The 24,973-nt window shown below is 41.3% G+C and overlaps 1 protein-coding gene across 1 annotated transcript; it reads right to left on the bottom strand.

The window, feature by feature from the left end:
• Window positions 1–401: 401 nt before the first annotated feature.
• Window positions 402–23,479, bottom strand: cnn3a (calponin 3, acidic a). The gene is made up of 7 exons (XM_035415532.1): window positions 23,063–23,479; window positions 6,022–6,143; window positions 5,481–5,547; window positions 4,527–4,664; window positions 3,849–3,965; window positions 3,536–3,682; window positions 402–2,943 (listed from the first exon to the last, which is right to left on the bottom strand). Exons 1-7 carry the CDS (start codon window positions 23,117–23,119, stop codon window positions 2,605–2,607), a joined length of 987 nt encoding a protein of 328 aa, XP_035271423.1. The 5' UTR covers window positions 23,120–23,479; the 3' UTR covers window positions 402–2,604.
• Between the last annotated feature and the right edge of the window lie 1,494 nt (window positions 23,480–24,973).

Raw genomic sequence — 24,973 nt, 5'->3', positions numbered from 1 at the left:
GCTTTCCCTAAAGCAAGTATGGCAGTTGCCATGGCACCCAACCTATTTCTTTTTGGACTCTCTATAATTGAGTCTTGCATTTTTTGCCCAAATTCCTCTACAATACAAAGCCTTGATTATTCCCAGGCAGTGGAGTATGCCCCCACCCCCAAAAAAAAGGCTATTGAATGAATGCCATAGTTCCTTTCTCATGAACTCAATTGGACGCTCAGTCACTGTCCTTGAAACTGCATTCTTTGACTGTACTCTCTATGTAGATTCCCTTTGTTTGCTAATCTCATCCCATGGCCCCTCGTTAATGGCTAACATAACACAAATGTGGCACACGTCCATTACACCACTCCTACCGATACTGTGATATAAATCTTTAGTTTCAATCACAGCCATTACAAAAGAGAACGTTGATTTCAAAGGCATTTATTTGAGTTCTACATTCTCAGAATAAATCAGCAGATCTCAAGGATAAAATGCAGTTTATTTGTTACTTGAACCTGTCATTCCAGAAGTAACCGATAAAATGTATTTTATCTGTTACTTGAACCTGTCATTGCAAAATTAACCATGTTCACACTTAGCAGAACTGAGCCATCATAGCAATTGCGAAAGCTGATACAACAGCCTGTTTGTTTACACTTCCCCCTCACGTACATACATTGAGTGGCCCTTAACAAATGCGGACTCCTTAAAACAACTTCCTTCAGTGACTACAATAACCTTAAAAAACCTCCAGAGCTTGGGACTTGACTTTACACACATTACCTTTACTAAACGAACCGTATCCAGCTTACATCAGTGGCTTCAGTGTTCAACCAATCATCCGTCTCCCACAAAGAGCAAGAATGTTATCCCATTCCCACCCACACATTCATCACCCTGCTCAGCCATCTGCAACGTTACTCCCCTCTCCTCAAATCAGTAAAAAAAAGAAAAAAAGAAAAAACTGAACAAAACAACGGGCTTCATTTAGGTTAATGGTTAATTTTGATGTTCCCGTGTTACATCATGCTTTAGAAGCACAAGGAAACTCTTCACACAGGACTTTTCTACATCAGCTCATTTCTACAATCACACGACTGATGAAATTGGTTTCAGCGGCAACATAAATTCGGAGTGAATCATGTTTTCTTATGGGAGGCTCCTCATTGGTTTTGCAGGGATCTATTTTACATTCTCAGATGTCTGTGGCAGATTACAAAAGGTCTATGGAAGCATGACAAAACGCCTCCTGATCAAAAGGCAAAAACTGCAGAGAGATTGCTGGCCTAATGCTTGCTTCTATAAACGTTTCCAGAGACTATGGGACATGGATGGGTGGGCCGTCATCCAGAAAACCTTCTTCTGAGGTCTTGTGAGGCTAGCTTCGGTCACAAGATTTATGGGCTTTTCTTCTCATATGAACAGATTTAGCGCATATTCACAGTCCTCTTCCAAAGATCCCAGCTCTGCATTTAAAAGAGGGTCGTATGTGCCAGTTTATTAAGCAAGTCATCCTGAAGCCGGCTCACAGCGAAGGCCTGCAGCTATCAGTCAGCGTACAGGAAAGAGGAGAGATATTGCCAGTTGTGGATGTGAATCCCAACGGAAAGAACTCTCCCCGAAAGACACTTTATTTACTGTGCCATAAAAGCCACTCTGACTTTCATAAGACGTCAGTTCAGCTGTCAGGTCCCAGTTTCATCAATTACAAATGGAGTTTCATGTGACCAATGTATTAAAGGCTTTATTTATAACATACACCGTATTCATAAAAAGATCCATACAACAGAGGAACAGTTTATATTGAAAAACATGGCAATAAATACAGGGGGATGGGGCTTTTAATGAATGAGGACATTATGGCACAAGGAAGCAACGGCATAAAAGTTGGAAGATAAAACTCGCATTTGCTCGTAACAAATGCATAAACCACTCGGAATACCCACGCTTCACCACAGCAGAAACACACATTCCAGTGATTTCACGTGAAATGAGACTAGAATGCTGCATAATGGTCTCCCATATGTACCCTTATTACACTACAGATCTCAATGCAACCAATTAAATTTTAACACTTATAAAAATGTCCATTTAAATGTCCATTTAAAAGATGTCTTTTGAAGATCTTCTCTGATAGAGATGGGGTGGTGTTGGGGCGGAGTGGGGTGGGGGAGGGGGGTCTGTTAAAGCAAGGCCAGTGGAAACAGTATCCAGGGACTGGCAAGCTTGAGTTTGCAGTATTTCCTTTAAAAGCGATGAACCGCTTGATAAAAAAATTAAGTTAAAAAAGAAGGAAAAAAAATTGTGTATAAAGCCAATGCTGCATAGTTTTTGAATAGGGACTTGTTACTTCACAGTACTTCATACTTCATAAAAGATTAAAGAAGATAAAAAGGAATGTTCTTTTTTTATACGATAACAGAACTCAGCATCATTACAGTTCTACACAAAACTATGACTGATTAAAGAATACTGCCACTCAAATGGATGACAGGAATGCAAATAAGGCAATATTCATCTCTTATGCATCAATAAAAACAAACAAGGAAGACTAGCAAGGATAGCAAAAGACTTGCTCTGTTGATAGAAGGTACTTGTTAATACTGCTCAGACTACAGCCTAGGGTTCCTAATAGTCGATGCCCTGGTCGTCGTAAGGCCCGCTGTACTCGTCGTGATAGTTTCCCTGGTACTCCTCGGGGTACTCGGCCTGATAGTCCGTGTCGCTGATCTCCGAGCCGTTGGTGCCCGTGCCCTGGCTGCCGTTGGTGTGGATGACGGGCTCCGTGGGCGTGGCGCAGTATTTGGGGTCGTACACCTGCCGCCCCAGCCCGTACACGCTCATGCCTTTCTGGGAGGCCACCTTGTTTGTGCCCATCTGCAGGGAGATGGTGGAGGAGTCCACCGGCTGGATTGCCACCTTCTGGTCAAAGATGTCTCTCCTGGTGCCTGGGGCTGCCATGCCAGCCTGGGGGGAGGAATGGTCAGAGTTATAGAAGAGTTGGAGTTCAGAGTTTATAGGGTTACAGAGGAGGCAGAGAAAGAGAGAAATCAAGATTGAATGACAGAGATACATTTCTTGACATAACAGGATAGTCAGGCTGAGCTCCAGAAGAAAATGGCAAAAGCAAAAAGGGTCCCGCAGTTCCGTGAGTATTTCTAGTGCCTCAATTTAACAAATCAAATAACACCAAAAATGCCTGAAAATCTTCAATATCCTTCACAACAAGCCTGAGAACACATTCTCTGAGGAATTAGTAACTGCTAATTAATGACACACACCAGGGAACATGCTGAAATCTTGTTTGTGAAAGTATTCGAATAAATGGTGCGTTCAAAGCTGACAGCAAAGCACATTTCGTCCTAAGGAATCTGAACCTTGGCCTCACGGTCAAAGCAAAAATGTAGTTTTAATTAAACAAGCTTAATCTCTAGATTGCTCCTTAAAAATATGGATTCTTTTAAAGATGGCACCTACTGTATCAACGTGCTATTTTAAAATTGTGCTAAACTAAAAATTGAGCCACTTAGGAACCCACTGCAATTCCTGGTGGGATTACCTGGCTGGCTCCCTTGTTAGTTCCCATCTGAAGGCTGATGGTGGTCTGATCGTAAGGCTTGTCTGCCTGTGCCTTTGGGTCATAGAGATGCCTCCTGGTCCCATAAGCAGTCATTCCAGCCTGACTGGCACACTTGTTGGTCCCCATCTGCAAATTGAAGCATTAAAGAAATGGCCCACAGTAACCATGGAGACTTGGAAATATTTCGCAGCTCACTTGACCATCTAAACTTGAACCAACTACATTAAATTGTGCAGCAGTATAGCTAGCAAGCTAGAAGTATAGCTTGATCCTCATAGTCTACACGACTCACCTGCAGTCCGATAACACACTGGCCAGCCTTCATCTTCTCGTCATCAAAGTGCCTTGCCTGCTTGTCAGAGTATTTCACACCAATGTCAACCTTGCTGTCCATACCTTTAGTCTTTGCCTGTGAGATCAGAAGGAAAGAATAAAAACTTAACTCAAGTTAGTCTAAGGACCTACTGCATATACTGTAAACCGGGGATTCCAGGCTGTTTTCAATCCCAAACCAACATGATGTAATCTAACTGCCAAGGATGCCAAAACATGACCTTACATAGCCAAAATAGAATGCCCTCAACAACACTGACAATGGGAAAGTAAAAAAAGTTTTTAAAACAATGCAATCTTGCTTCTTACTATGAACTTTTTTTTCGGAGGAAACACAAATACGACTCATTCTACACAAGCAGTGAAAGCATTTTGTCATTTAAGTTCAAATTTCCAAAGTTTTGAGATTAAGAAAAGGCTGTACTTTTTCAAATGTGGAATTTTTTTTCCTCGGTCATGCAACGGCAATATGAAAGCAGCAACAATTCATCCTGTTTGGCTTAAAAACCCAGAGACAGAATTGCTACCATAAAAAATGACAGCCGGGACTGCAGGGCTCCATCTTGATAAATGCACAAACACGAGACGAGGGACACAGGAAATCCTCCCTCACTCTTCATGGAAGCTGAACGCTTACCATGCTAGCCAGGGCGAGGAGGGTGGTCTGGACTTGAGTCAGGTTCCCATTTTCAAAGAGGTCATTGGCTTCGAAGATGTCATTGGGCTTCAAGCCATATGCTAGGATGGCTTTGATAAAATTCCCAAGGTTCTCCAGCTGCAGGAAACAAGAACACAGGGTTTTTCAGCAACTTGGTTGGAGAGTAACCCCGTTCAGTAAAGGCCAGGTTGTTGGTGAAGGAGGAAAACATGTAGGCTACAGTAACAATAGAGCCCACGCACACCCATGAGACGACATGTTGCAACTCTTAATATTGTTATTGCAGGAGATGGGAAGTTTATGTTTTCCTTCCTGTGGTCAGACAAAATGTGACCAATCACAAAAGAGCCGCAGAGCCTACTGGCTTTCGTTGTTACTCAGCTCTTGAATAGCACATCAATCGATCAGTTAAAGCAGTTGATTACACAGTTAACTCAGGTTTTTTGGGTCTGAATCAGTCGCTGATCTTAAGGAAAAAACAAAAACCAGCAGAGTCTGTGGCTCTCCAGGACGAGGATTGAGTATCCCCTGCAGTAAAGCGAAAAATTGAAACAATATAAAACATCTAAAGAGGGCAGGTGTGGAGGCACGTTTTTGTTTTAGCCCAGCATTAAGACACCTGACTCTACTTAAATTCTTAAAAATACTCCTGCATGTCCATGGTAGTAAGTACTTTAACTGAATTTAACATGCGAATGTCATTTGTAAACATTGCCGTGCACAATTAGTGGCAATTACTTTATCAACTTAAATTACTGAAGTGGTGCAAATGGGATAATTGTTTGAGCAGTGGCTTGACAAAGAGGATATCACTACCTCTAGCTGGCAGAGGACTGAAGTACCACACGATAAAACTAGGGCAGAAAAACAGGTGCCCCTATTCATGAGACAGACAGTTTAATTAAAAAAGGGCCAATCCAAACTGAGCCTTACCTTGTGCCAGTTCAGCTGTGAGTGGTTGATTTTCTTTATTGAGCCAGGCTGTAGTTTGTTAATCAACCTGGAAAAGAAGCACGTGATTTCACAAAATTGTGTTTCACACAACCCTCACTGCATCAGCTCTGAAGAATGCAAGCTCTCGGAACCCATCTGACTGGAAATACAAGTAAAGGTGTTGTGAAGGACACAAGGACACAGGCTACATAAAAAAACTGTGAAGATGGTTCACCTAGACAGCAGTAAAACATGGCTGACACAAAGGGAATAATAGGCTGTGCGGCTTTGCAAACAGCAGTATTCTGCAGAGAAACAGGCGCAGACAGGCTCTGGCATTGATTTTCCGTAAATCTTAGCAGGCACGTACACAGCACCATTAGCTATGGAGTACAGCAGTGCTGTGGATGCTGAGTGGCCCCGCCTCCCTGCAAAGTCAGACCCGTGTCACAATGTCAGCCCTACTGCAGTCCCCTGGGACAGGACATAGAGATTGCAGCAATATGAGGACACACACACACACACACACACAAACACTCACTCGGAGAGGATAACGCCGTCCTTCAGGCCCTTCTGAAAGTTGTCCCCGATAGGCATGCCCGTCACGTCCTCGATCCAGTAACGAAGCTCCTCCTCCTTCTGTGGGTCATATTTCTGTGCGATCTGACAAGATTGCAAACATAAAAACATCAGCGCCTGTTTGTCCACCAACACCTCTCGACTAGCATCCCATTCCAATACTGCTCTCTTGTCCTTCCGGAAAATAGCTGTCATCCACACCAAATTTACTGCAATTTACACCACAATCTCTTTAAAATAAAACTTGCACTCAAAGCACACACCAAGCTGATGAGATTCATAATAAAGCTTGATTAAGAAGGTACAACCAAACCCTGTTCTTGGGAATAAAAATACAAATAAATGTATTTAATAATTTACTACATGCTTCCTTAATTGGCCTAATTCATTTCAGTATTGCATTAAAATTCAATGTCCATAAATGATTTTTTACTCCCAAATAAATCCCCTTGGTATTTGTGAAGCTGCAAATAAGCTTTCAAGGCACATTCTGATCATAACAAATACATTTAATAATGCTTTTCATCCAATGCCATTAGCACGTTTGAATACTTAAGCTTATCGTGGACCACAAAGCGTTGCATTACACTAAACTCAATGGCCAATTTCTTTCATAAAATAATAGAATAGTTGAAAATAACCGACAAATTCTAGATGTAGACCAATATTCAGCTCAACAGAATGCCATTCCATACATAGCAATGCACAGACATTTTGCATATCAGCCTAAACTGCATAATATTCATACCATTTAATAAAATTTGAACCAGTTCTAAACAATGTTTAGGCTAGGGTCCAAGAAAAGTTTGTGTTGTCGTTTTGAATACATTTCGGTCCTTCACCACCAAGAAGCTGACAGAGCCTCTGTTTCAAACAATTAATTAAGACAATAGTCTTAATTTTTCAATAACCATTTTTAATTAAGCACATGACCATAATGTCAGTAAAATGTTTACGTTTGATGACAAGTGTGAGACTGACTTTTCTTTGTGGAGGTGGAAAATACTGATTTAAGCAACCTGCTTTATAGTGTTAAAAACAATTAGGCTAACAAGCAGTTTTATTCAATAGCACATGCATCAAATCAGGGCCAGCTTTAAATGTGACATATTAAAGTAAAGCAAAAGGTCCAATGCTCTAAACCATAACCACTGTTGATCTACTGACTCTTCCTTCCTGGACTGATACTGCCCATAAGAAGATACACTTCTCAACAGCAAGCTCATAACAAAAGACAAGTAGCGCTTGGCATTCCGTGTTAGCCTGAATGGGGAACTATTTTTTCTATTATACCCCAGAATTCATCCATGGACATTTGGACATTATCTTAAATGTGTAATTTGTTTGTGAATGTGTCACTCATTTGTATTATGGTGTTTTCACTAGGGGTGGAACAATTTACTTGGGTAAACAAGCCCTTGCCTGCAGATTCTATTGTTTTTTGTTTCGCATTTTTTTTTTTTTTTTTTGAGCGCTTGTCAATTGTAATCTTGTCCAAGTCAAATTAAATCTGGTGGCATGCAATGTACCCGTAGGATATGGTTTTCCTCTGTCATTGGGCTTGACACTGTTCATGCAGCTATGCTTCACAGCATTATTTTATTGTCTTGCACCTCATAATTAGTCCATAATTGTACGATAAGTCACATGAGGTGCTGACAGCCAAATGACTGCTGGACCCTGGAATAACTACAGAGACACCAGGAGTATACTGTAACTGCTGAAAGCCCACATGATCACACACTCAAAGATTTCCCCAAGCCCTAATCCAATCCCATTTCATAGGAGATAAAAAGCTCAGGACAGCTTCAGCAATGTAAAGCAAAGCTAACAGCTGTGAGGGTATAGCCACACCAAAGGCTAAACACCCGGGCAGGAATGTGCAGACCGTGTTGTTTGGCGTGTTTGCGGTTGTTGTGGCGGGCTTGGCTCTTGTGTCATGTGTCTGGGAATCAGAGATAAGGCTAGGTGAAGGGTCAGTCGGGCTGAGTCACAGCATTCCAACTTCCTGGTTCCCAAGCCTGGATTAATTCCCCTTCATAGGCCTGTTGAAGTGGATGTCTCATCTTCTACAGCACACAGTACATTCACTCTACCTGAAACTTCACAGCACTTCTTGTACACCTCACACAAGGGCAGCCATTACCCTTTCATCCACATCCATGGAGGACATTATATGCAATCTGTATATTGAATTTACTACCGAATTTAGAAAGAATTTAAATAGGATGGCTAACAAAACAATTTAAAACTTCCAGTAAGATAAGGTACAGTTTAAGTAAATATCAGGCTACTCGTCAACAAAAAAGGAGTTTTAAAACTGCCTTCTCCAGGAAGCAAACACTGCCAGGCAGGAAATGGAGGCATAGGTGCCGCCTCATGACTGTCTATTGTCCATCTACCAACAACCTCTCACTGCGGTCAAGCGAACAGCCAATGAGATAAAGGAAAAATAAATGCATTTCTGCATGCAAGGCTTAGTAAAAAAAAAAAACAGCAAATACATCATTGACTAGGAGGTCACGCTCAAAGCAGCGGTTAATCATGTGCAGAGCAACGAATGGCAATCAATATGCACATCCTCTCCTCGATTGATTTATTTGTTAAAACTGTTCAATAGTTCCTCCTAATTTACTCCCTAGCTGGTGACCCAATTCATTCCAACACTGAATTCAATTTTAAGACGCTCAATGATAATGCTCCGGTTCTGTTTCCAAAGGTCAAACTGAAAATTATGCAGGCAAATTCCAAAATCTCTGAAAATTAGCGGCCTTACATCTGCAGACACGAAAGGGCCCCGAGTACTTTTTACACTATCTGTTGTCACAACACAGGAAACAAGGCGGATATCTGACAGACAGTGTTACTGGAAACCACCAATTCTGTCACTACAGGTAGGCCCTTTGCCAAATGTCCATTTGCCGAATGTCCACTTCCCACAGACAAATGAGTCAAGAGGAAAAGCACAGCGGGTCTGACGTGAATTAAACTGAAGGGTGTTCATATGTTCGAGTTTGTCTTGGAGCGACGCCAACAGCAGCGAATCGCACAGGAAATTGCATGGACGCGTTCCCTCTCTGTGAAGTCCCAGTCTAGGAAGGCTCCACATCTTTCAGGCTCAGTGGTTTCAGGGCCTGAACTAATGCACACGACCAGAAACAACACTACGCGAGGACAGCGGAATAAGGCATGGACGTCACAGAAAGATAACAATCGGCATGTGTTTTCAGGGGGAACTGCTGTGAAAAATAAGCACGTTAAGCCCAGTAGCGGAGCAGGCTTATTACAGCACAGCCCTCACCTGGAGCTGCTAGCCAAGATTGTCATCTGACAGTATTATGCTGTGACACTAGGGTGGTTCTTCTTTTTTAAGTATTTTCATTCCTGCCATTATCCTATGTTTGATAGGACAGCACATGACCTTCAATGCTCTGCCTGCAGGAGTTTGAATGGTCCACAGGAGTTGGTTGCCAAATTTAAATTAAGCCTTTGTTGCTACCAAGCATGACTTATGATGAGCTTTAAAGAGGCAGTTCACCCAAAAAGGAAAATAAGGTAGGCTATGTTACCACATACCCAGAGTAGTAGGCCTATATGTCCATCCAGATACTTTTTCTGAAATACAACAAGTTTTCTAGATATTTGCTGCAGCTCATCCTGATTATCTTCAGAGTCTTCAGTGGGCTAAAAGTGGCATCTTAAATTTGCATTTAAAAAATTCAGCAACAGCGACGTTTTCCTTGCAGCTACTCTCAAACATCCACGGAGATTTCTGCATGGTCTCATCAAACTACTACTTCTAAGTACACCAACTGTGTAGCCTCCGTGAAAAATCTTGCACAGGTGGACTAGTGAAAAACCTGGTTGGCAGAATGCAACTTTTTTCATTTCAATATAGCTACTAGCAGATAACAGTTTCAATGACATAAATTACACCTGTTAATATCTAAACCATGAACTAGTCCACCTGCACAAGACTTTACTTGGATACAGCCCACACAGTTGGTAGTAGTTTGATGAAACCGTGCAGAAATTAAGCTCTGTGGTGTTTGTGAGTAACGGCAGGATCCTATTTTGAAAGGGATTTGCTTTTGAATTTTTTTAAAAGTGAATTGAAGCCACACAAAGATGGACCTGTGAGGTCCGTTTTATCAGAATAAGTTGCAGCGAATATCTAGAAAACTAGTCACATTTCAGCAAAACTATCCGAATGAACAGATAGCCTACTACTCCGGGTAGGCTAAGTGGAAAACAGCTTAATTTTATTTTTTGGTGAACTGCCCCTTTTAAGCTTCCCAGTAAAGACTGAGAAACCATTCCACGCATCTTTTAGTTACAACAGAACAGTGTTTTAAAAATGTAAAATTTCCAATAACCTCACACCCTTCCATTAGTCCAACTAAAATACTTAACCTGAAGAAACATGGAAGGTGAAAGAGGAGAAAAAATATGAACAGGACATGAATCATTCTACCAAGTCTTATTTTATTAAAACTTGTTTTATCCTTGTGATTCTGCTTTAATCTTGATCCTTTTTGGATTTTTAAGTTGACATAACTAGGTTCTATATTATTATCATAAATAAAATTGCTTTATCAATGACAGTGAGGGTTTAAGTACGTCTGTTCCTTTCGTGAGACTGTTTTCAGATAGGGTTGTGAGTTGCATTTCATTCAGCAGCCTGGGGGGAGCAGGCCACAGATTCCTCAGACATAACATCTGCTATTTGTTCTCTGCAGGCTGCTTGTGGCCTTAAATCTCTACAGTTTCTACACAATAGAATTTCCCCCTGCCCAAAGCAGGTAGACTTCTGTGCACTGTAAAATTCACGAAATGACATCCCTTAAAGCTGCAGTAGGCAACTTTTTCATACGGTCACAATGGTGTGAAAACATCTGGGAATCTTAACACCTGTTGGCCCTGCCCACAACGAAACAAACGCCACCCACCCACCCGCTTCTCCACACATGTTGTCATGAATGCCCATCAACATTTCTAGCTAAGACTCCTCAGCAAGCAGGATTGCAGAGTAGCACAACGTTAGCTACACAAAATGTCAGCTAACTGTCAGTTTCAAATCGGTACTCAGCTGGAAGTCATACAACTGCAAACTGCAAGCAGGGTTCTAGCCGGTTAATGTGACCAATCCTACAGGTAACATTGCCTTACCTAGCTAGCCTAGGTAAACTACCTGACTTAACCTACCCCGCAGATAACATAGGAAACATTACATACTTCCAAGAACTAACGTTTTCATTAGCTACCTAGCTTCTTCAGTGGCTAAATTCATTGAAGGTAACTTACTTAATTGGCCGGCAAGCAGAAAGCCCAGGTAAATTAGTGCTAAAATTTAGATTCTGTTCAGAAAAAAACATTGAGAGCTCCATGCCTGTCTTCAACTTCATCCCCTCCTGAAGTTCTCGGCACTTTCTGAATTAGGCTATGTTCCAATGTTCTTCTAGTTTTAGAATTTGATGATAGAAACACAGAACATGGTGCTGGATTTCCCACAGAGCAGCTTGTTCTATGATTGCCACCAATTAAGCACGACCGTTCCCCGATATCTTTTAAAAAACAAGTAATCAACTGCAGCTCTAACTTTGGACTGAAGTGCTCCACACTTGGAGCCCATGAATCTGTAGACAGTCAGACAACCACTCACTTAATCACCAGCCTACACTCCAGGCTGATAGCTGGAAATATGAGAATGTACAGTAGGCTTGACGCACTGTGAAACACTCTCTGTAACTCCGTATCAGCTCAGAAAAAGCGAATTCACACATAATGTCAGCCAGTCTAGGAAAAAGGCAAAGCTGTAGCCATTTTCCAAAATGGCTTCAATGCCAACACTTAGGCCTACACGCCGCACGCTAAAGACTGCTTGTGGCACATAAGGTCAATAAACAGAACTCTGACTTCAATATCCTCAACAGCTAGCCTCGGAGCACATTCAGCGAATAATTAATGACCGCTAATCAGGGGGGCTGCAACATTTAAAGAGACCCACACCAGAGAATACACTGAAGCCCTTCTAAGCCAGAACTGCACAGATTAGAGGGCAGAGCCTCTTTCTCTCCACTTTTTCCAATAGTCACTCTCCAGGAAGACAGCCAAGTCCATAAAGGAAGAGAGAGGGGAGAGAGAGAGAGAGAGAGAGAGAGAGAGAGAGCGGTTGCGTGTGTGTGATAGTAATAAAGAAAGTGAGAGAGAGAGAGAGAGAGTTGGGAGGGAGAAATGGAGATGGGGGAAGGGACACGCATTTCTCCTCACGACAGCAGAATCGTTAAGCCGAGCCTCGGTGGAAGAATGCTGAAAGCTCTGGGCCGATCCCGCAGGAGCCGAACGGCGGCCGCAGAGCGCAGCCCCCTCAGCCCTCTCTGATGACTGTGCGCAGTGAAAGGAACGCACCAGCAGGGCCAGGAGAGAGCGAGAGAGAGAGAGAGAGAGAGAGAGAGAGAGCCACAGGGGCCTCAACGCGAAACCACACATTCATCACAGCTCAGGCTGCAGCTCCGCGCTCACACAACGCACACGTCCGTGGAATCTTTCACGTAGGCTCGCGCACAAAACTGTCTCAAAGCAGATTTGCTGCACAGGCGTCTACCCAACAATTCCTCCGGGTCTGTAGCTTACCCATTACCTGCCACCTGACCAGCTCATTGTAGGCGTGCAGGGCAGTGGTGGAGCATGAAAGCGTAAAAATTCTGGTGGGGCACTGTCAAATATAATGTCAGCGTGAAATAGCCATATTTCTACACACACAACTCAGACATAGGCTAAATACACCCATCAGACCGTTATTACACCACAGATATTGCCCGATGGCTGCAGCATCTCCATGAGTGATGCACTGCTCATTTGCCATAACATGTTAAAATGGAGGACATTTCTTCATCTAATATAAACAGAATAAAGTGAATTTATATTTTGAAATGCATGTTTTGATTACAATTATTCTTTTTGTTGGCAAGTCGTCTTATAAGCGGGATAATGTCTGAGGGGCTGAGCATTACGCAGGTCGAATGTCCTGTGCTGAAGGAAATTGCCAGAGACAAATTTAGGCTACTACCTCAGTCAATTGTAATGAAAAATGCGTTTCAACATATGCGATCCCATTTCAATGGAAACGTTACTCAAGTATTCCAGCAAATATCGCATACCTTATACCAAGCAGCAACAAATGTGTCTTTCTAGTACCTCAACCAGGTTACCTAATATTAAGATTCTGTTTGGTTTTGAATGAAAAGTCTAGCAGCATGTCTGTTATCACGGACAGCTAGCTAGCCAACTACTAAACATTAATAACAAAGGCTAAACTATAATGTAGTCCAGCTATAACTAGACTGGGCACCAAGCCGACACTGTCCCAAGTATGGTATTGCAACTTTGCTTGCTTGCTCTTAGAAATTTCCCACTATATTCATTGAGTCAGACCAATGCACACTGATTTAGAATGGTGATTGAACTTTTTGTAGGCGCTACTTCATAGCCAGATGTGTATTGAAAAAGAAGCCCCAGCCAATCAGAACTGAGTATTCAGCCAAGCCATTGTATAGGCTATACGTTTTGTGGGCACGCAACATTTGTGAGGCGAGAATAAAATTGTTTATTGACACAATAGACTAAGAACCAAGACTTTATTATGATGGAAAAACTTGGGTACTGATGTGCATTGTTATGGGTGCACTTTCTAAACAATGAGTGGTGCCGCCCGGCCAAGATGTTTTATAAAAATAGATTCATCCCCATGCTAGGAACCAATTTGGAATTGATCACATTACGCGATTCCTCGATCTGTAAAAAAAAAAAAATCACCATCGATGCAAACACACAAAACTTCTTATTTTTAAGCTAAATTATGCCATTCAGCACAACACAGTTAAGTATCCTTAACCAAGCTGATTTGGATATACAGCAGTCTCACTGAATGCATTGTAAAATTGTATTGTGCTATGACCAATGCTCCTCAAGGCATCGCTATCCCATATGCATCTCATTTGATGCATCTCACTCAGGAATAGGAAATAAACTGGCCTCACGCAGCTAATCCAGGATACGCTTATTAATAGTTAACCTTCTGTTAGCTCAGGAAAGGTTCCACTGGTCACTGAGCAGGAGCTCATCCATACAGGGCATGTGTACAGGAACTCTATTCAGGGGGGTTTCTGGTGGAAGTACAGGCCTTAAAGCCCATTCTGGAATGTTTGTGAAAATTATACATTGTCTGCAACAAAGCAAATCTTCGTTTTTGTACATGTAGAAAAAACACCAAACATATTTAAAAAAGCATCCACAATTATTTTTTAATCTTCAGAGATTTCCTCATAGAACGTTAGGATAATAAGTCCTGACAGACACAGGGAAGATAAGTACTAGGTTTGGGAGGATGTTTTGTTAAACTGAAATTAAATCCATTTTCATTTGACAAAGCTTGTCTGGCTTGTTTAAATCCTTCCTGCATAATTACAATAGGCATGAATGACTGACAATTAACTTCCATCAGCCTTCCAAAGTTTAGACCCCAGGAAGCATTTAAATTACAATGTTTTTGTTACATATCACAATGAATTCTATGATGTCTTGTACCGGTAGAAGTCCATAAAATGATTTTAGTCATTGTTACAGGGATCTGTTAGTAATTTGTTACAGGGATTTTGCTTCCCCTGAATGCGAATTATTTAGAGCTTTGCATTAAACGTATTACAGTGGCATTTTCTTCCATCAAAACAGTACACCAAATTACCAAAGTATGCTTTAAAAAATAAATCCTTGAAAGAAAGTCGAGATAAACCTGTATCTTTTTTTATAAACCCTGTGACAAAATCCATAAAGATAATGAAGAGAAATGAGTTTTCCAGCTTTTCTGGACTGGCAGTGCAGGGTTAAATGAATGCGCCGTGCTGAACGCACACTGTAAAAACGCCAGCTGATCCCATCCAGGGAAAAGTCGTTCTCAGCACATTGCAGCTAGCGCAGGAGTCACCCTCCCCCCCACTCCATTACAGCATCTGCACTGCGCACTGGCGCCCGCTCACATGAAGCACTCGGGAGGAATTTAGGAGCACGGTGCCACAGCTCCCCGCCACCTCGTCACCACCTCACAAAGGTGGGGCAGCAGAGCAGACCGACAGTGCAGTGTCCTGGGGTCCCGTTTGAGAAATGCATGTACAGGGTGGGGAGAATATTAGTGGGGGTGGGCGAGTTTTCATACTGTAAGTGGCCTGTCCTCCGAACGCTGCCGTGACCACCGCAACTGGTTTCTGCTTAATGTTTCTGGTTTTGAAGTTACCAAGGGTAACCGAAAGCAAAACAAAAGCGGTTCAGAACTCGGCTCAGTGATCAACACGACTTATTTGCTTAGCTCCAGGGCGACTTACATACTAGCTCACATTTTTTGCATGCTATCAATTTATACAGTTAATTTTACTGAAGAAAAACCAGTAAGGTCGCTTTTAAGAGAGTACACAGCCAACTGGAAAACTAAACGAGCAACCTTCTGGCTACAACATCAATTTCTCCCTGACCACACCACTGCCTGCTAATGCTTACGCATGAAAGCAGCATCTGGCAGCCAGAGGTACCCCTTCCTAATGTAAAGGAAGAGAGGCAGCCATTTCCAAAGCAACCATTTAAGCCAAGCAGCAGGTATGGCAGCGAAGCCAAACGCAGCCTTTACCTCAGAGCTCTGAACCCCGAACGCAGCGTCACGCACTGCCGCAATGCCCAGCGCGACGTCCTTCGAAGGGAGCCTGGCAAAGCAAGCTCCCGAGGACGCACACAGTCCTTTCGCCGAAAGGTCGGGAAGGGTACGAGCGCGCACGCAACGTGTCGTGCAAACGGCGACAAAGCAAACGCCTTTTTCCGCGTTTTTGGCGCTGAGGAATTTACGCTCCGGCTGTTTTCGGTGGCCAGCAGGCTGAGGCTCTGTGAGAGTAGCGTGCGCTCAGGCGAGGCTGCGGAGCTAACGGCTCGGCTGCGCGGTTCTCGCCGCAGCCGTGGCGCTAATGCGGCTCCGAATTGGAACGGAGTCCGGGCGCTCTGTCTGCCGCCCGCGCGCGTTCTCTTTCCCCGCGGTCACGGAATCACAAGCCTCTGCACTGTGCGCTCGTGCCAACAATCTGCCCACCCAAAAGCAAATCCCCAAACACAGGGCAATAACAAAGCCAACATGCAAGACCTTATTACTGCTCGCATTATCAGAGAGGAATATCAAAAATACATTTATGAAAGGTTGTGATAACCACGAAAAACAAAGACGTGACAACATGTCCAGCACAACTTTATTATTTATTTTTCAGTGTTTCTTTTATAGCCTATATATGGGATGTGTTCTAACCACTCATTTTTTTACCTCCTTGCTTCCTTTCCTTGCCTCCTTTCCTAGTATGGGAAAAAAAAAAACATGAACATGAAGTTGAAGTCGGGAATCATGTGTTGTCAACATGGGTGCCTTCCAAGCGCTTATTTTATTCGTCATTTGCCACCGAGGCCCTTGATTCACCCAGAAATCGATCAAGGTGCACCATCTTTCAGGAAATTCCAACCCGTTAAATGCTCCTTCAAGAATCTAGGAGCCAGGAGGCTCCCAAAGAATTCTGGAGCAATGAAAAATGAGTGCGTCCTTTGTGGAAGTACTTTTTCGGAACACGTATAACGATCAAGCCATGAATCCACCTCTTTCCATTTGCCATGTCTGTAACTGACGTGACTTCAACCTCACACTTGAAAGAGCAAGGACGTTCCGATTGCCTTATACACGTTTCCTCGATTCCTCCATCCCTGCATTCTAAGCCGACGTTGACAACGCATGATTCCAGACGTTAATTTCACACCTTTTTGACCCGTTTGACCTTCCATACTACAAAAGGAGAAAAGGAGAAAAAAGCAGTTGGAACTCATTCATACTGTGCTTGGTTTGACTTAATGTATAAAAACATTCTATTGGCTCTGAATTTCATTTAGGTTTGTATATTTTGTATTTTTTAGGATGTTAAAATAAAAATAAAAAGTTTGCCGCACCAAGTACTGAAAACAATGGCTATGGTAAAGAAGCTGAAACTTCAATAGATAGGTGGATGTCAATTATTTAAAAGTTGCTTTCATTTATTCAGCACATGCGAAAAAACGAGGAGATGAGACACAGCCAATGTAGCCAACCATGTGATACTTTAGACCGATTGCAGGCAATCTCCGCCTTGATGTTGGTTGCAAACATTTTGGCTCGTTCGGCCCGGAGGGAAAGTACACACTGCGGTGGCCGAAGTCAATGCAGGGTTTTGTTTTCTCCGAAAACGTGTCATTTTACGTTATTTTGTTTGTACAAACTAACTGAAGTTTGTTTCTGTAGCAAGTATACATCCGATTTGAGTATTTGAAATTTCTTTTAACATCATCCGGGAATATTGACGGCACAATCAAGGGGCTGCCCAAACAGCAAGGGGGTCAGCTGGTAAAGATGTTCACCAGTGTGGGGCCTTACGTATAGTTACAAACTCTACCCTGAGCTGTGCCATTAGCCAATTACATCGAGACTCTGGATCCCACCCCTGACTAGGTGTGGGTTCCCTTTTTCCACAGGCTTCTCTGGATTTGTGGCTACCATGGCTTCCCCAGGGACCAGAAAGCCACTAGTGAGGTTCACCTCTGGTCAGAGAGAGCACTACTAAATCATGCTAATTAACGGACAGATTATTATTGCCCTTTGGAACTACGCACTCTGAACCACATTAGGCTCACTTTTTTACTGTAAAGTTCCAATTCACAAAAAAAAAAAAAAAAACAGTGGAGGTTAGTCATCACATGCACAACCCCATTCATGCCCCAGGTTAAGATACTCCAGTTCACTGGACACATCAACCCCTGTAGTTTTAAAACTGTCATGTGACCAATACAACAAGGAAATTGCACATATGGCTGATGATGTGTAGTGTCAATCCTGACCTAATACGAAAATAACCTATGAAATAACAACCATCATGCTTTGCAGCCTCACTGTAAATATGCAAAAGACAGAGTGATGACAAGAGATTCTAGGGTATTCAGTAGCCAGGGCAAACAGGAATTAGCAAAAAGGAGACTTAATTCCAGAAATGGCAAAAGTCATGAAACTTGAAATTATTAATCTTGCCCTCACCATTTTCTTGAGTAATTGACAATGTAAGCAGAAGCACAGTAATGGTGAGTGAGGTCATTTAAAACAGCACGTGCCTCAAGAGTTAAAAACGTGCACGCAGTTGGTGAGGGCTAATCTGGAGTTCCTTTGCTATTGAGTTTGGAGTTCCTTATCAGCTATTGAAACTCAGCCAGAGATAAGATTTCAGGTAAGTAACAGGTGGCAGAGAAAATTTCTTCACGGTGACATAATAGTGAAATTTACGTCAGTTGCCAGACTGCTGTCTGACTGTTGGCACATTCAAAGCTGATGGATGTGTGAGAGGGAAGCGGAGTACTTTTTATAGAATAAAAGCCCCTTTATACAGAGATCAGACAACAGATCTGTGTCTGTGGTTCCTGGTCTTTAGGCTTTAATGTGAAGAAGAAAAAGAATTGATTTACAGTCAAATCCAATGAACTTTGCTTTCCTGTGAATGGATTACGACAGAGCTGAAACCCATTATTTAGTGAAGGAACAGGTCTTTTCTTGGCAAGATGGAACACAGGGAACACATGAATCATCACACAGGAAATTTACAGAAATATGGGGTCATGCAAATCTTGTGCTATTTTTTCCAAAAGATTTTTTCAAACCGCATAATTATCAAGAAGGTACAATGCAAAAAAAGTAATCTCACTATTTAGCCCACACAGCTCCCTGCAGGATGGCACCCTTGAGTCAACCGGAAAAGCTGGATTAAAGTAGCATTTAGGCAGAATTATGGCATTATACAGCATATTATAATCCACACACAAACATGGTTATTCTGTTATCTTTTCACAGGCAGGATTTGGCATTTAGCTATTCTCTGATGCATTTTTTCAATTATTTTAGACTTTGTCATTGCATTTTAATATATTTTTACAATAATTTTAGTAATGCAATGTATCTAAACAAAGTGCTGTCTAACCATTGTTGTCCGGTAATAAAGAAAAGTTTACAGTACCATTCCAATATTTTTAGCCACAAACCCCAATGCTAAAGAGGCCCTTTTAAGGCATGTAAATTTGCTATTCAATTGACCTCCCATAGATGTCCAGAAGGGGCTAGAATTTCATTTTTTATTTACTGCACAACAACCTGAAATCGTTAAGACACCTATCAAGCACTTTACCGACAAACCTGGCAGTTTAACTGCAAGATTTAAGTAACTTTTTTTTTTTTTTTTTTTTTTTTTTTACAACAGGTGGGGCTACAGTTTTATCTTGGTTACTGTCCCTTCTTTTCCATGTACCTTTTGTATAGCAAAGTAGCACCAGAGCACTTCATGTCTTCAGATCACTGCAGTTAAACTGACAAGCACATCACAATTCACAAAGGTCACAGTCCAAAGCTCTGGCCATGTAGGTAATGATAGACATTGTACAGTTAGGTACAAGCAGCAGAAAAGCTGTACGTGGTTTAAAAAAAAGGGGGGGGGGGGGGAATTTACACTTGGAGATAAAAAGGAAGAGTATGGGGAAATACTCTGACAAATGGAGAGATAGTGAAAAGGAGTTTGGGAGAAAGATACTGCAAGTAGAGCTTCAAACGTCTAAGGTCTAGCTCTCAGATCTCTAGTTACATATGCAGGGCTGCTTTCACTCAGCCAAGATCAACATCTGCTTTCTGCACCAAGAAAAAGCAGCCAGCACTCCATTTCTCTCTGTACATTTCCCATTTCTCTATACTGAACAGAACTGTGTCAGCCTCTCTGTGAATACGAGAAGTCAACACTCAAAATTTTAGAGTTCGCACATCGCAGAGTACCCGAACAGAGCTGGATTATATTCACCGTCTCTCATCCACAGTACATTGCCCACCCATTTCAGGATCAATGAGGGCTTGACCAACACAGGCCTACAGGCCAAATACGATCAACTTTGGGCCCAATACCATCACAGCTTCACACCATGCTGGCCAATAACTGCTCAGCCACCCAGCACTTTTTTTTATTTTTATTGTTTTACAAATTATATGAATAAAAATTGGTAAACCTATGGGTCCTATAATTTTGCTATTTTGAGGAAAAAGAAAAAAAATGTTAAACATGTCAAAAGGGATTTAATCAAGTTGAAATAATGCAGGAATGCAAATGATACGAAACTGTCTCGTGTAATGGATCAGAAATAAGATACAGTAATACATTCAGCAGAAGGTAACAACCTACAATACATAATCAAAAAATCTTGTAACTTGAACAATATTTTACCCTTTAAATTTCACATTTGCTATAAAATATTGTAATATAACAACTGTCATGTAATACAAACATCAGTAAAAAAGTAATAACCTAAACTATTGGGCACTAATCTCAAAAAGCTGTTTATTGGCCAATTTGAACCTTTTTTTTTTGTTGAAAGGATACATTGATGAGGTCAGTGTATCAGCACCAGTGTGAATGAAGTTACTTGTTCAAGTGTCTGCTTTCACAAGGACCACCTCAGAAAGTGGGCAAAACAGTTAATCTACTGACTAGGTGATTTTCATCACTAATAATCAAACCTGATGTATAATTACCAAAATATTTGCTTCATTTTAGCTTAACAAGTTCACTTACACAAACACACACGCCTCTTGCCTCAAAATGCAGCACAGTATAAAAAATAATCTAAAGATCACAAGTAGGCTAAATGCAATTAATTCTTCAGTGAACAAGTCACTACCATAAATTCTTTACATAAGCAGGTACTATGAAGTCATGGTTTTCTCATGAACCAATCATTTCAGCTATGGCCCATACTTCAGGGAGCCACAGAAAGTCCTTTAACAATAATTCTTTAAGAGGGTTTGGTCATTATTAACAGTCAAAGGTAATCCCAGGAGGATGTGAAAGGGTTCATTCACAGTTCCACTAAAATCCAGGCTGCTCTCCCTTTTTCCACAAGCTATCAAAAACTGCTAAGTATATCAGTCAGCACTTGAAGAAATGAGATACTTGGCAGCGAAGATGGAAAATATTTCAAATCACGCTGGCCTGAAAGAAAGCTATTATTTTAATTTCATGTCCCATTGCAGACTTTTTCATCTGACTCGGTTCCATGCAAATGAATCAAACAGGTTTTAAGATTAAAAACAAGTAGAATTCAATTTTTTTTTTTTTTACTAAGCGCTAGCAATGTGGTCCACAGAACTGGGCTCAGATGGGCACACTTGCAGCACTAAAGTACCCACATGCTTCTGTCCCACCTCCAGTACAGCTTGAAGCTGAAGACGTACTGTTCCCAGACCTCTGATTGATGACCTGTCATGTCACAGTGCAACTGTGAACAGACAGACCTAGGTGGACTTATCTATAGCCTTGGCAGATGTTAGCTTCCCCTCACTACAGTAGGGAAAAAGGAAACTCACATAACATTTCCACCAGATGGGAGGGTTCACAAACCATCATATTTCAATAAAGTTCTCTATTAAGAATGCCAGTATAGAGTGCTAACATCCCAAAGGAGCCAATAGCTATCCTTTGAGGGCAATACAAAATAAAGGGTTTGAAGTTTGCTAAACAAGCACTGGAACTTTGATTGGAACCAGGTGTTATGGGAGCTTTTGTGGCAAAATGACAATATTCAAATTAAGAAGAATTCAGGGACTAGCATGTGGAAGCCAGTCGGCTTCCTCTGGCCCACTCGCTTCCCATGGAGAACGGATGATGTCATGCTTTAATAATTCCGAACAGGCCAAGGATTACCATCCTACGTTCTTGAGCTTTGACATTAGTCATGCAGAACAAACGAAAAATGATGATGCATTTTGTAAAATGGATATTACATAGAATTTAACTTTAAAGATAGTTTGATATTCGTTTCTATAAAAATAAAATAAATTAAAAAAACAATAAAAATGATTAGTTTTCTTTTTACAGCTGTTGTTGAATACATCACAGTTCTGGATATGTAGGCTACTAAAACTCGATTTAAAAAAACGAACACAGCGAATGTATGTCGCATTGCTTCATTGCTTCGAATAAAATGCCCTGAAAGCACTTATTTAATACAAGTGCCTAGCTGAATACCGCCCCGTTCGAGACTCCGCCCAGCAACTCGAACAATGAATCAGGCATGGATTTCATTCATATGGCATAGCCTACGCGCTGGAAAAAACTGGTAGCCTACCTCTGAAAACTAGGCTATGGAACCAAATTAGCTATTAAAACTTAAATAAGGAAGAAAAGTTTCAAAAAAGTTGCGCGTTAATATGCTATTTGCTATTTTGCTCTGCGAGTGGAGTAAATCTCCACTTCTGATTAGCCTAATCTCTGTTAATTGATCATATAATCAAACAGAAATATAAAACCTATTATAAAATAATAATAAAAACGGTCTAGCTACAGCCTGAACTACTCAATAGGGCATGTGCAGGACATTTCATGGAAACACACCAGGATGAGTTAAATTAAAATCTATCACAATTTCAGAAATAACCTCGAAATAATAAGCATATTCTACATTTCCCAGTTGTTTTGGGAATGTTGTGGGTTCCCGGGGCAGTTTCGTAGCCAGACCACGTAGGCTAACTCATATTGCTGTTGTTTCTGCTATAGTCTACCCTTCAAACGAAGAACATAGTAATAGTAACTTGACTATAAAATTCATGCTCTAACATATAGCCTACACTCACTAAAATCTGCAATGTTCATATCAGCTAAATTCAAAATTGTTACTGCAAATAAATCTTTTAACAGCGTAATTTAGATCGAGCTGCATGTGCAGCTAGCAAGACGTCCCAGAGTCTGTTTTCATCAAATCAAAAACCTTGCGGAATCACACCATATGCGAGACAGCTACCTTTTTCATGAATACAGCGGGGCGAACCGCAAAAATACTAACAACATAAAAGGCTGAACATTAAAGGAGACTGTTCATTTTCTTACCTTGCTTTTGACTTCTGCGGATAACCCGTACGCAGGTCCCTTGTTGAACTGAGTCATTTTTGAAAGTTTTTTAAATGCTGTCAATGTCTACCGTAAAAAATATTTTTGAAGTCCTTTCCAGTCCCTTATTTCGATCAACGAGTTGAATATTTGCTTCGGTACAGATCCAAAGCGATAAATCCCGTGCACTCTCCGAGGACTAGGGAAGTTTTGAAGAGGTTGCCTACCGTAGCCACAGAAAGTTCTCGTTTCACAATAGCTCAGTTTTGTGCTGGAAAAAAATGTCGAACGACGATTGACGGACGCATTCGAACCAATCAGAAGCGTAATTTTTACAGACGGTCTTTCTTTTGTTACATTCTGGACTACAGCCTAGCAAATTACCATTACTACACTTATGACATATCCTATACTAGGCTAGTACAAATGAAAACTGATTGAAGTATGCAATGTGCAAAATGACGCTTGCTTAGTACGTTGTATCATCTGGAGATATCCTACTGTATATATTATATCGAGAAATAATATGTCCAAAGCGCCTACGCGCAGAATCAACCGCTGCCTTGCAGTATCCAGTTTAGAAGCACGCAGTTGCTAATTTGGAATACATTGCATAGGCTACACAACGCTGTCCATTCGTATATTTCCAATAAAGCGGGATACTGTTTGAGTCAGAAGTACAGTCATCAATAATCAAAGAACAGTTACGTAATAACGCCATGGCCCATCGATAGTTATTCTTGGAATTTTACCCACTTTTTCCTGAACATCTGCAGACCATAGGGTTTACAAAAATAATAAATAAATAAATATATAAATGAAAAGGGAGACCAGAAAATCTTTGATACCATCGCTGTGATTTCGCAGGGACATCGTGATATATTTAAAAATGCATATAGATAAATAATCCCATATTTACCGCACACCTGGCAAACACTATGTATTATGTTATGTATTAAATTACACACCCTCTTCTAGCCAGGGTATGTGCATGTACATGACATTTCAGCGGCTACTTGCCAACACATTGAAGGTGATGAGTCTACAGTGGCACTAAGATATGAGTATAATCTTCCTTCAAGGTTGAAGAGAGGACAAGGGCACAAAAACACAATACCACAGGGAATTTCTGTTTGTTCCTTACTTGAAGCCTCAAAGAGGACAGCGTATAGCCTCACAATACTTATTTAATTTCCAAGAAAAAAAGAATTGGCATGGATATTTTATATAAATAAAATGCTGTCCTGTCTACCAGAGATTACAGAACGTATTATTACGACTCATAGACAAGGTCAATTTAGTGGTGCTGAGCATCGTAAATTCTGCATAGTCAAATGGTGGCAGACGTACATACATTCACTGGATTCTGGCATGTACACACCATTTCTTTAAGGTCAATACTCCTTTCAGAGGCCTAGTTGCAGAGAATCTTATCTTTCACACTTAATTTTCAAGTACTTTTGACACATCACCGGAGATCTGTCCACCTTCACAGATTGTCTTCTGGAATGGAAGCATTGTCCATCTTGCCTGTTCAAGATGTGGATATCAGGCTAAAAGTTTTAGGTTGACCGCTTTTGTTTCAAAAAGACGCAGTGATTGTGACAAGCTAGAAACAAAGCCCATGTCCAAACAGGACATTTGGAGTGAGCAACCAAGTTTTGTTAAGTCACGACAGATGAACAAATGCTCTGCGCCTCATTCTGCACTGCCATGTTAATAACATAACCGATTTAAGCACTTGCATAAACTTTAAAATTTTTTAAAGTATGTCTTCAGAACTGCACATGCAGTAAAATTCATGTCTGCCCCACCTCATATATCCCTTGTATATCATTTTACCTTCCCCTTGAAACAATGCCACTGTGAGCTCCATCTCGCTCCTCTTGACTCGATGACTCAAACAAGCTG

Source organism: Anguilla anguilla, chromosome 4 (genome assembly GCF_013347855.1).
Source record: "Anguilla anguilla isolate fAngAng1 chromosome 4, fAngAng1.pri, whole genome shotgun sequence".
In the NCBI taxonomy this organism is placed as follows: domain Eukaryota; kingdom Metazoa; phylum Chordata; class Actinopteri; order Anguilliformes; family Anguillidae; genus Anguilla; species Anguilla anguilla.
This window is presented reverse-complemented; position numbering and strand designations above follow the sequence as displayed.

What these genes read in the sequence shown, in the direction of transcription:
- cnn3a (XM_035415532.1), bottom strand. Translation starts at nt 23,119, where the DNA reads ATGACTCAGTTCAACAAGGGACCTGCGTACGGGTTATCCGCAGAAGTC. An exon ending in CACAGCTGAACTGGCACAAG is followed by an intron (nt 4,665 to 5,480) that starts GTAAGGCTCAGT and finishes TGTTTCCTGCAG; the next exon opens with CTGGAGAACCTTGGGAATTT. An exon ending in TCCTCGCCCTGGCTAGCATG is followed by an intron (nt 3,966 to 4,526) that starts GTAAGCGTTCAG and finishes CTGATCTCACAG; the next exon opens with GCAAAGACTAAAGGTATGGA.